This window comes from Eumetopias jubatus, unplaced genomic scaffold (genome assembly GCF_037043125.1).
Source record: "Eumetopias jubatus isolate StellerSeaLion01/CBP00866 unplaced genomic scaffold, mEumJub1_p1.0 scaffold_11, whole genome shotgun sequence".
In the NCBI taxonomy this organism is placed as follows: Eukaryota; Metazoa; Chordata; class Mammalia; order Carnivora; family Otariidae; genus Eumetopias; species Eumetopias jubatus.
In genome coordinates this window covers 19,185,897-19,199,201 of record NW_028274817.1, presented here as the reverse complement: position 1 = coordinate 19,199,201, position 13,305 = coordinate 19,185,897, and the positions used below count along the sequence as shown (strand labels likewise).

General features: G+C 37.9%; 1 protein-coding gene across 9 annotated transcripts in view; it reads right to left on the bottom strand.

The window, feature by feature from the left end:
• Positions 1 to 11,182, bottom strand: part of ZNF280C (zinc finger protein 280C) — a 78,402-nt gene extending 67,220 nt beyond the window's left edge. For all 9 annotated transcript variants that reach the window (XR_015769424.1, XR_015769426.1, XR_015769428.1 and 6 more), the window contains exons 1-3: positions 11,082 to 11,182; positions 6,798 to 6,843; positions 6,633 to 6,679 (exon numbers count right to left, since the gene is read on the bottom strand). Coding sequence is in view for 1 of the 9 variants with exons in the window: in XM_028122730.1 (XP_027978531.1) it covers positions 6,633 to 6,663 (31 nt within the window). In the remaining 8 variants the exon portion in view is untranslated. The remainder of the gene's footprint in view (positions 1 to 6,632; positions 6,680 to 6,797; positions 6,844 to 11,081) is intronic.
• Positions 11,183 to 13,305: the final 2,123 nt, after the last annotated feature.

The window sequence follows — 13,305 nt, the reverse complement described above, 5'->3', positions numbered from 1 at the left end:
CAAACAAGGGGAGGAGAGGGAGAAGCAGGCTCCCTGCTGAGCAGGGAGCCGATTCAGGGCTCGATCCCAGTACCCTGGGATCATGACCTGAGCCGAAGGCAGACGCTTAACCCACTGAGCCACCCAGGTGCCCCAGAATCTGGACCACTTTCTTACACCATACACAAAAATAAATTCAAAATGGATGAAAGATGTGAGACAGGAAACCATTAAAATTCTAGAGGAGAACACAGGCAGTAATCTTTTTGACATGAGCTGTAGCAACTTCTTACTAGATATGTCTCCTGAGGCAAGGGAAACAAAAGCAAAAATAAACTACTGGGACTTCATCAAATTAAAAGCTTCTACACAGTGAAGGAAACAATCAACAAAACTAAAAGGCAACCTATGGAATGGGAGAAGATATTTGCAAATGACATACCTAATAAACAGTTAGTATCCAAAATATATAAAAAAACGATACAACTCAAGACCCAAAAAACAATCCAATTAAAAAATGGACAAAAGACATGAATAGAAGGGCGCCTGGGTGGCTCAGTTGGTTAAGTGTTTGCCTTTGGCTCAGGTCATGATCCCAGGGTCCTGGGATTGAGCTCCACATCGAGCTCTCTGCTCAATGGGGAGTCTGCTTCTCCCTCTCCCTCTGCCTGCCGCTCTGCCTACTTGTGCTCTATCCAATAAATAAATAAAATCTGTAAAAAAAAAAAAAAGATATGAAGAGATATTTTTCCAAAAAAGACATATAGATGGCCAACAGACACGTAAAAACATGCTCAACATCACTGATCTTCAAAGAAATACAAATGAAAACTACAGTGAGATACCATCTAACACCTGTCAGAGGGCTAAAATCAAGAACACAAGAAACAACAGGTGTTGGTGAGGATGTGGAGAAAGGGTAACCTTCCTGCACTGTTTGTGGGAATGTAAACTGGTGCAGCGACTCTGGAAAACAGTATGGAAGCTCCTCAAAAGTTAAAAATAGAACTACCCACGATCCAGCAATTGCACTACTAGGTATTTACCAAAAGGATACAAAAATACTAATTCAAAGGGATACATGCACCCTTATGTTTATAGCAGCATTATCTACAACAGCCAAGTTATGGAAATAGCCCAAATGTCCATCAACTGATGAATGGATAAAGAAAAGGTGGTATGTGTATACAATGGAATATTACTCAGCCATAAAAAGAATGAAATCTTGCCATTTGCAACAGTGTGGATGGAGCTAGAGAGTATTATGCTAAGTAAAATAAGTCAGAGAAAGACAAACACCATATGATTTCACTTATATGTGGAATTTAAGAAACAAAACAAATGAGCATAGGGGAAAAAGAGAGAGGCAAACCAAGAAACAGACTCCTAACTACAGAGAACAAACCGATCATTACCAGAGCGGGGTCGGGGGTGGTTGGGGGGGTGGTGGGAATGATGGTTGAAATAGGTGATGGGGATTAAGGAGTGCACTTGTGATGAGCACCAGGTGTTTTATGGAAGTGCTGAATCCCTATATTGTATACCTGAAATTAATATTACATTGTATGTTAACTAACTGGAATTTAAATAAAAACTTAAAAAAGAATAATCAAATCCAATCAAAAGGAGTTTCAGTTTTATGAACAGAATATCTCTTAAATAATATATATCTATTATATCTATATCTGAAAAAAAAACCCATAAACTTTTAAATTAACAAAAAGGAGGTAAGCTAAGAATAAGAGGCAACAGGTTGGAGATATACTAGAAAAACTGAACTAGGTCCATAAACACCAGGCACAGAGCAAAGCAGGGATGAAGTGCAAGAATGAAAATAGGGGACTTAATTGAGGCTTATTCCATCCCAGGAAAGATTAGACGTTTCTCACCTGAAGAAACTAAGCAAAGAACATACGGTGAATACCACCAGCCTACTAGTACTGACCAAGCCATTCAGAGTTCTGAGGAAGCATTTTAGTGCCTCCTAAATATGGATAGACAACCACTGAATACCAGAAATATGACTAAACCTCCAATGTGAAAGACCAAAACAATAAAACAGATTAAAAGCTCTTAAAGAAAACAGAGACAGTACAGAATGCAAAAGTTATTAGACTGTAATTAGGATTTTTAGAGAAACAAATGTTATAAAATGTTATAAAAAGTATGTTATAAAAACTAACATTCAGAAAATAAAAAGTTTAAAAATAAGACAGCCAAAATTCAGTAAAAGAAAAACCCAAAAACACAAATGCCAAAGTTGAATAACTGTCCCATAAGTGGAACTAAAAGACAAAAAATAGATATACACTAAATAGATGAGATTATTAGAAATCAATTTCAAAGGTACAATTCACCTAATAAAAGTTCCAGAAAAATAACAGAGAAAAAAGAAAGGGGATATAATCAAAGGAAAAATACAAAAGAAATTTCTACTTCTAAAGGACATAAATGTCCAGATTGAAAAGGCTTACCAGGACCCAGCACAAAAATCAAGAAAAAAAGTCTACAGTAGAGGAATCTCTCATAAGACTTGAGAATGCTGGAGAGGGAAACTATCCCAAAATCAGCACAAGAGAGAGTTAGAATAATGCTTTCAAAAGTATTAGTGAAAATAATTTTCAAATTAGAATTCTATACCCACCAGCCAAGGTTTTCATCAAGCAAGAGGTACATATTCTTTCATCAAAAATAAAGATCACCAACATCACGCAAAATTTACCCCCCATTCACCCTTTCTTTCTTAGGAAGAATCCACCAAAATATGGGACTTAAGAAAGAGGAAGAGGGGCGCCTGGGTGGCTCAGTTGGTTAAGCAACTGCCTTCGGCTCAGGTCATGATCCTGGAGTCCCTGGATCGAGTCCCGCATTGGGCTCCCTGCTCAGCAGGGAGTCTGCTTCTCCCTCTGACCCTCTTCCCTCTCGTGCTATCTCTCATTCTCTCTCTCTCAAATAAATAAAATCTTTAAAAAAAAAAAAGAAAGAGGAAGATACAGAATGCAGAAAACATGACATTCAATACAATACAAAGACAAAGGAAAGTCCCAGGATAATAGCTGTTCGATAGGTCTAGATAACAACCAGCCAGAGTAGAGCAAGAGAACATGACTCCCAGGAGGAATGTCTCCAGGAGACCACAGACACACACACACACAGACACAGACACAGACAGACAGACACACACACACACACACACACACACACACACAGATTCAAAACTTAAAATGTTAGATTACCTGACAAGTTTTACCATGTAGAAAATTGAGTTAAGAGGCTACGGAAGGGTGTAAGAAGACTTGGCTATAGACTTTAATAAAATTTAGCAAATTCAGTCAACTATACTTCAATAAAAAATAAAATAAAATTTAGCAAATTTTAAAAAATTAAAAATTTAAGTATCTGGGTATATACAAAAAAGAGAAAAAGGGAATATATCCATAACATATTAATACCATAGTACTACACTCATCAGTGAACAATATTTATTATGGCCATTATAATAAAAACATTTAAGATGATTTAACCAAAAATTGAGATATAAATGCAGTGGGAGATGCTTAGAGGGAGGGGTAAGTGTAAGAAAACTAAAATCATCATGTTCCATTGATAGAAAAATTATTAGATAATGGCAAGAAAATGATGATTTAAGAGACAGGAGTATGTGTGTTTTAAAAATTTAGAAATATGGAGGGGCGCCTGGGTGACTCAGTCAGTTGAACATCTGCCTTCGGCTCAGGTCATGATCCCAGGGTCCTGGGAACGAGCCCCACATTGGGCCTCCCTGCTCAGCGGGGAGTCTGCTTCTCCCTCTGCCTCTCCCCCCTCCCCCCGGGCTTGTGCTCTCTCTCTCTCTCTCTCTCTCTAATAAAATCTTAAAAATTTTTTTTAATTTAGAAATATGGAAATTATTAGGAAAAAAAAGCTAAAATATTGAAAGTGAATGCCTTGCAAAAACAGGGAGTAACAGGCCCAGAACACATACACACCACTCTCTCTCACTCTTACCCTTCAAGAAACTGTGGTTATGCAACTTTATAACTTTCAGATTATTTTTTAGAACTATGCATGCATTGTTCTGCTTTTAAAAAAATATTGAGGGGGGTGCTTGAGTGGCTCAGTTGGTTAGGCGACTGCCTTCAGCTCAGGTCATGATCCCAGGGTCCTGGGATCAAACCCCATGTCAGGCTCCCTGCTCAGTGGAGTCTGCTTCTCCCTCTCCCTTTGCCCCTCTCCCACTCGTGCTCGCACGCTCTCTCAAATAAATAAAATCTTAAAAAAAGTATTAAGGGAGCCCCTAAATTAATATAATAGCAATGGGGATGAATACAAGTGGTACTAGATATATGGAGTGAGATGTGGGTGGAAGAACAAAAGGAAACAAAACAAAACAAGATAATAATTCCAGGATTCTGGCTTAGACAATAATCATCTGTTTTTCTTAGACAATGATATCTTTGTTTTTTTAATGCAATCATTTCTAAAGGTAATTTTACTAGATTAAATGTCATTTCTAGTTTTGACTCAAAATTCGTGTGTGAAAACAATGATTTGGGGATGGCTTACAAAAGAAACACCATAACAAATAGGCACCATTCGGGTGCCTGGGTAGCTCAGTTGGTTCAAGCGACTGCCTTCAGCTCAGGTCATGATCCTGGAGTCCCAGGACAGAGGCCCACATCGGGCTCCCTGCTCAGTGGGGAGTCTGCTTCTCCTTTTCATCCTCCCCCTTCTCATGCTCTCTCTCTCATTCTCTCTCAAATAAATAAAATCTTAAAAAAAAACCAAATAGGCACTATTCTTTTAAAATTATTTAAATTTAATTTCCTCATCTATATAGGTATGCCAAAATAATTTCTTGGCATAATGTTGTTTAATGTTTAGTGCTCTACTTACCATAAAACAAAACAAAACAAAAACCTTCTCACCCTTCCAAATGTAACCAGTTTTATGAACTTTCTTTTCTAACTTTACTTCGAAAACACATACACAGAATGGTCTAAGTCAAATAATTAAAAGAGTAACTCAGTTTAGCATTTGCGTATTCTGAATACTTGAAAACACCATCCTCGTTGTGTCCTCTGGAGTCCTCCTTCGTAGTGTTTATTCTAACTAAAATATTCTTCCTCTTTACCTTATATTGTCCATGTTATTCAAGTATAGTAGAAGGAGCATGGACTTGACATCAAAGTGAATAGCTCAAATCTCCATTGCACCATTTCTAATCACGTGACTCTGGAGAAATTACTTGGATCTTGTTTTCTCACCTCTAATATGGGTACAATATCTACCTAATAGAAGTGGCAATGTAGACTGAGAAAAATGTCATATAAAGTTCCTAACCTAACCTCAAGCAAATACTCAACAAAATCTTAATTCCCAACTCTTGGTTCAGTTACAACTTCCTCAGTAAACCAGTAGACCTTGTTTTTCTTCCACCTTTTACTACAATGGCATTCTATACCATACGGTTCAAGATTTACTATTTATAATTTCAAATTGCTCACTATTTCTTAATGTGGTTTTTTTTTAAGTCAGCTCCACACCTAATGTGGGGCTTGAGCTCATGATCCTGAGATCGAGTCAGATGCTCTACTCACCAAGCCACCCAGACACCCCTCTTAAAGTGTGTTTCTTTACTGTACACGTCTAACACCAAAGTAAGATCCAAAGGAAGAGTGAAGAACTTATTTTCTTCTTCCTTTGTATCTCCTCCTATACATAGTAGTCTACTGGATAAGCATCAGCACTTAACATGATAATCAGTGAACTAAGAAACTAGGCAGTCAGGCAATGCCAAATTTAAAAAAAATGAGGGACACTCATGTATATAGATAATAAAAAAATAATTTATATCTATGTTGATACCATGGTCTTGATACCATGTCTGACACATAGATCTTCCTCATTCTTTTTAACGGGGTACTACCACTGTCAATATATTCAAGATAGATTGTTGAGTAAAAAAATTTTAAAGGCACATAATAGCATATATAGTATGGTCTTATTTAGAAATTTTTTGACTATGCATAGAAGAAAATTTGTGGGTGGGGGGATGGGATAACTGGGTGATGGGCATTAAGGATGGAGGACACGTGATGTGATGAGCACTAGGTGTTATATTGAACTGATGAATCATTGAACATTATATAAAAAAACCAATGATGTGGGCGCCTGGGTGGCTCAGTCGTTAAGCGTCTGCCTTCAGCTCAGGTCATGATCCCAGGGTTCTGGGATCGAGTCCTGCATCGGGCTCCCTGCTCGGCAAGAAGCCTGCTTCTCCCTCCCCCACTCCCCCTGCTTGTGTTCCTGCTCTCGCTATCTCTCTCTGTCAAATAAATAAAATCTTTAAAAAAAATGATGTATTATACCTTGCCTAATTGAATTTAAATTAAAAAAAAAAGAAAAAAGCTTGTGATTATGTGTACCAAACCAATAATAGTAGTTATCTCTGAAGCTCAGGAAGAAACACTTCATTTCTACTTTACTGACATTTTTATTGTATATTTTCTTTTTTACTATGAGCATGCATTACTTTAATAAATTTAAGTGTTTTTTTAAAATGTGCATACTTCTGTTTCTTTTACCTTCTGTCATGAAGGTAAATCAGTACAAAAGCCATGCATACTAGTATCACTTGCAGCAGGAATACTTACTTTTTGATTGAAAAGGGTTGTCGTCGTCCATCAAGTTGCAGAGTCACCTAAGCACCAACACATGACATCAATCAATTTTATGAGTTACTTTAACACCAAATATTGAAACATGACACTTGGGATTTAGAAATCTTTGGGTCTAATTTTGATCTCCAGCAAACTCACCATATGACTCCAGAGAAGACAGCAAGTTAAGTCTTAGTTTTCTGCCCTATAAGATAAAGATACCTACTATTAGGGTGGATTTGTTAAATATATTCACATTTAATCATTTTCTCCTACAAAGAGCTTACCTTTTGAGTTTGATATGTTTGATATACGTATGCTACTGACTTTACCTAATTATAGATGCAAATTTAGTACATAAAATTCTGAAACGTATTAAGCATTTATTACTCGAAGAAATCTGATGAACTGTTAAATTACAAATAAGTTTTTTTTTTAAAGATTTTATTTATTTATTTGAGAGAGAGAGAATGAGAGACAGAGAGCACGAGAGGTAAGAGGGTCAGAGGGAGAAGCAGACTCCCTGCTGAGCAGGGAGCCTGATGCGGGACTCGATCCAGGGACTCCAGGATCATGACCTGAGCCGAAGGCAGTCGCTTAACCAACTGAGCCACCCAGGCGCCCCTATTTTAAACATTTTAAGTAGGAAGATGTCTATGAAAATGTTTTCTTATAACAGAAATTAATTGCCACGGTACTCAAATGCAAGGAACACTGGGATATACCTTAATTCCTTAGACAATTTCATCGACACCTAAACAATTCAAACTCTCAAACCAGGTTTTGGGAACAAATCACATATAACTTAGAAGGAAAACTTAGGCTCATCATCTTTTTTTTTTTAAGAAATTTTTATATTGTGGGACTTATTTTTTTGCAAGTCTGAACACATGAAGTCCTGGCATATTTTGAGAAGATATTTATTTAATAACTTTCCTATTTCCCCCTTATTTTATTTAGGTTTTCATTTTTTTCCCTGTCGACATTCAGATTTCATCTATTTGTGGAAAGTAGCTAGTTGACACTACAACTGAAGTTCATTAGCATAATACTTTGCTAAGATTGCTTATATTTTAAAACATTTTCTTTTATGTTAGTTTTTTGGGTGGGGTGCTATAAAATTTACTTTCTGCAAAGTAATTTTTATATCATACTCAAGGTAAAGATTTTACCTATAAGAATGTTTTTATTGCACTTCATATGCAGAAAAGACTAAAATAATTGGCTTTTCAAAGCCAAATTATATAATAAATATTTTATATAAGTTTCGTAAGATATTCTATGATCACTAATTACTAAAGTAATCTCAGGAAGTATTATTAATTAATTCACATTTTATAGGGACAAAACTTATCCACTATGGAAAATGTCAAATAAAAGAGTAGAGTACAATGATGAAAACACTTGACATAAGGGCTGAATAACTGGGAATTTTGAATCTACCACTTTCTGATTGCCAAACCTACAGGATGTTTAATCAATCTCTCTGAGCTTAGTTATACTACCTGTAAAGTAAAAACAGTAGTATCTTCCTTGCAGCATTATTAGGAAGATTAAATAAAGCACAAGAAAAATTACTGTACCGTACTTTACATTATTTTACTCAACTTTTCCTTCTTTACTGGAAGTCATATTACAAGTTGATGAACACTAAAGGAAAACAAAATCCTAGTTGATGTAAAGAACTGCTAAGATATTGTCACCAATAATGTACACCAGACCAGTAGTTCTCGAACTTTTTGGTCTCAGGATGTCTCAGGACCTCTCTGCATTCTTAAAACCTGAAGACCCAAATGAGCTTGTTTATATGGATTGTATCTATTGATACTTACCATATTAGAAATTGAAAGTGAGAAAAAATTAAATATGTATTAATTTATTTAAAGTAATAAGGCCATTACATGTTCATATAAATATTTTAATGAAAATAACCATTTTCTAAAACAAAAAATTTAATGAGAAGAGTGGCACTGATTTACATTTTTGCACGTCTTTAATATCTGTTTAATAAAAGACAGCTGGATTCTTTATCAGCTTCCAAAATGTATTTTTTTCTAAATATATACAAAGAAGTACACCATGTTTCAATCCTTATTAAATATCTAATAAAGTTGATTTCACTATTTCTTTATTTTTATGTACATTATTTGTAAAAGGACTTAAAATATAAAAAATAAAATAAAATGGTCCATTTTATCCAGATAATACATAGAGATCACTATTTTCCTTGACATATTGAGGGTTAATAAAACCACTCCTTAAAATAAAACTGCTTTGCAGAGAATGAATCAAAAACACATTTTTGATACAAATTACTGAGTAAACCATGTCTTCCTGAGTCATTATTTAAAACCTTATGAAAACCAAACATTTTCAAGTCCCTCCCTGAAGCGGGAGGACAGAAAAAATATTCAGCGTTATATATTTAATTACTCAATATATCATAAATATCTCTGTTCTTTGAAAAGTTACTTTTGAAACAACAAACTATGTTTTCAATGTTTCCTATATCCAGTCACTAAACTATGGATTACTTTCTATTCACAAAAATCACGTTTCAGCTAAATATTTTTCCTGTCCAATTAGTATAACAACAGCAACAATTTTTTTGATATGGTTCTAAATGTCCTCTTTAATAAAGAAAACAAATGAGAGAGAAGCAAGGATACTGAATTATATACTCTTTCCACTTAACTCTCCTTTTCTACTAAAAATGCTGGTGCTGGGTAGTAAAACACTGGGCTGAAGAAATCAGATTGGACTAGAAAACTTAAGTGAGGAAATGGGTTAAACAGGGAAGCTGAAATTTGGAGCCCTTCAACATGACAACTTTTTCTGATGGAAAAATGAGCTATTGGAAGAATGGGCTATTCAACATTTCAACATGCTTAGAAATAATAACGATATCATTTAAATACTAAAAAGTTGAAAAGATATTAAGTCTTAAAAATGAAAATATAAAGGAAAGGGGAATTGAAAAATAGCTCCCATATTTTTTTAGGTGAGTGTCCTTGCTTATTCTCCTTGACCACCTCATTCCCATTAGAAGTGCGGCATGATACAGTGAACTGTGCATTGGAGAAGTCAGAAGACCTAGGTTCAAGAACTGGTTCTATCACTTCCTATCCAAGTTGCCTCAGGGAAAGTCTTCTCCTTGAGGCTGTCTTCTCACCTTCTAAGCAATTCTACCAACACTCCACAGCTCACCTTAAAAGGACCAATTATCAATGACTATACAAATGAAAGACGCAATTATAGTGGAATTTGTACCGATGTTAAAGCACCAAGGGCACACAGCCCTAACTTAATTTTATAAGCAAACCAATTCCCTCATAAGCTCAGTAAAGTTTCTGCTTAAACTTGAGTTTTTACATTAACCCCCAAATCAGGACATCTCACAAATGCTAAGAGACTTTTGTAGTTTGAAACTCTATTTCTTGGTTTCAATTTTATTTTTAATGGCACAAAAACACATTAAAATTCAGTCCAAACCTGAAAACAATAAAGGCAAAATTTAAGTTCACAGATAAAAAAAAAATAAAACACATCTAAAAAATCTTTGCAAACAAAGACAATCCCCTGGATGAAGATCTCCTGTGCTTGCAGAAGCTGGCTCACTTGACATTTTCTTCTATGATTTCTCCTTTAAAAAAGCATTAAAACTGAGATAACTTAAGAGGAACTCCCTCTGTGTCTAGAGAAGGATAAAACCTCAAAATGAAATAATTTTTTCCATCCAAGCCAAACGTGCAAAGCTCACTGTTAAAAAATTCTGTATCTAACTCCACGTTTCTCCTCAGGGCTCTTCTCTTCTAGACAATAACTGAATGGAGCACGATTTCTACAACAAGCAGCACAGTCCCTTTGGCAAGAACAAGGGTATCAGCACTGAATGACCAGTAACCTGGACGGAGGAACCGGGACTGAAAAGGAGGGGCCCAAGAGGCCCAGAAGCCAGAAAGTTCAGAACCTTCTGTGGTCTCTTAAGACTGAAGAGACTTGAGGGTGGGCGGGTCTCACCAAACATTGGTATCAAATATACAAAAGACCAAAGGGAGTTGCCTCCAGAAAGAAAAGCCAAAACCAGGCTGAGGACTGACAAGACGCACGGGCCCTGGGTGGTGAGGCGGCGGCGGCGGCGGCCCGCCCGGCCAACGGCCTTAGCGGGCCACCAAACCCTGCCGCCGAGCAGCTACCTTTCCGAGATCCCTCCCCCGCCGGGGCTGGCGCAAGATGGTGGCCCACCCGCCACCGCGCCGCCAAGTTCGTCCCCTCCCCCGCTCCCTGGGCCATCCTAGCAACACACGCCGGCATCCGGACCCTCAACCTGCCCCCCTCAGATTCAAGCCGGCGCCGCCACCCTCAGAGCAATGCGGCCACGGCCGTGTGCCACAACCGCTGCCGGCTTCAGCGAGAAGCAGGCGGGGGCGGGGGATCACTTACCGTGAGCAGAGCAGGTCGCCCTGACTGGGACTCGAAGGAGGAGGAGAAAGAGGAGGAGGAAAGGGAGGAGCGCGAAGACACTAGGCGGCAGCCACAGAAACGGTGGCTGCCGCGGCGACTCCCAGCGCGGAATGAGCGCCTCACACCAAGGCGAAAGTATATAACTACGCGCACTGCCTCATGGGTAGACGCCAACTCCTCCCCGCCCCTGCACATCCGGGTTTCTTTTCTAACCGACTGTTGAGGGCGGCGCGGACATGTGCGTGGTCTTACGCTTTCTCGAAGGCAGAGGCATTCTGGCAGTGGACTCTGCGCCACGGGTCGTGGGGGGAGGGCCAGGGTAAGTAAGGGTCCCACGCTGATGCCCATCTCCTCAGTGAATCCATTGTTCAACCTGAGTTGCAATCTTGAAATTTGGGCTGCCCACCGTGAAAATGGGAATTCTGGGTCTTCCTTGAGTGTAAGAGACAGGAACACCAATAAAAAGAAGTATTGTGGGCGCCTGGGTGGCTCAGCTGGTTAAGCGACTGCCTTCGGCTCCGGTCATGATCCCAGGGCCCTGGGATCGAGTCCCGCATCGGGCTCCCTGCTCCTTGGGGAGCCTGCTTCTCCCTCTCTCTCTCTCTGCCTGTCGCTCCCCCTGCTTGTGCGTGCACTTTCTCTCTATCAAATAAGTAAATAAAATCCTTTAAAAAAAAAAAAAGTATTGTACCTGAGAGGCAAAGACATAAACCAGATGAGTAAAAGGAATGAAAGTCAGATTATTTGAATTATTGGTTAATTTCACCAAATTTGTTTTAAATAATATAACTTCACTTGCAACTCTGTTAATCTTGTCATATAGATATCTATAATAGTTATTAAAATGTTAAGAAAAATATACATTTACAAGAAAAACATTTGCCAAGATACTGCGCACAAACATTTTCTAAACATGTGTGTTCTGAAGAGTAAAAAAGTTTCTTCTCCCAACAGACCTTCAGAAGGTCTATGGCACCAGTGGTCCCGCTCTCAAATTACCCAGATTTAAAATCTTGCTTCATTAGTTCCTGAACACACACGTAAGTTCAGTCAGTTGCTGAATCCTACCAATTCTTCTATTTGAGTTAGTTTCTTCTTTCTCATCTATACTACCCTGCTACTGGTCCTGAAAATAAGCTTTACAGGAAAAACAGAATAATCAAAATAACAAATATGGAAAGTGGGATGATCAGAAAACATTTATAAACCAAATCAAACTTCCAATCCATGTTATTCTTTCTTCATGGAAAATATAACAACCAAGAAGACCAGAAAACCCTGGTCAGCAAATTTTCTCTCAAAAGGAAATGTACACAGAAGCCAAACTATAATAAAAAGGATGCCTGGTGAGAATGGAGTCAACACATGGGAAATTGTTTGAATGGTTGACTCTCCTTAAAACTCCTCCTCAAGCTTCTAGAAAACCAGTCTGTTGGTTCTGTTGATTATCTGGCCACTGGTTATTTTTTTTCTTTTCAGGACTGCCATTAAATGAGGAGTTACTCCTATTAGCCTTTTTGGGGCAATTTTAAAAATCGAGATACTCACATAAAAAAACTCACCATTTTAAAGTGTACATTACAGGGGTGCCTGGGTGGCTCGGTCAGTCGGGCATCTGCCTTCGGCTCGGGTCATGATCTTGGGGTCCTGGGATCGAGCCCCACGTTGGGTTCCCTATTAGGTGGGGAGTCTGCTTCTCCCTCTCCCTCTCCCCTTTCTCTCTGTCTCTCTCAAGTAAATAAATAAGATCTTTAAAAAAAAATTAAAGTGTACAACACAGTGGTTTTTAATATGTTCACAATGTTATGTAACCATCATCACTTTCAGAACATTTCCTTCATCCCAAAAAAGAAACCTCATACTTGTTTAAAGCCATTCCCAATTCCCTCCTGCCCACATACCCTGGTAACTTTTAATTAGCTTTGTGTCTCTACAGATTTGCCTCTTCTGGACATTGCACATTGCATATAAACAGAATCATGCAATATGTAGATTTTTGTATCTGGTTTCTTTCAGTTAACATAATGTTTCTGAGGTAGGTTCATCCATGTGGTAGCATGGGGGGGTATTCCATTCCTTTTCATGGCTGCATAATATTCCATCATATAGATTACACCATATTTTTGTTTATCAGTATTCCATTCCTTTTCATGGCTGCATAATATTCCATCATATAGATTACACCATATTTTTGTTTATCAGT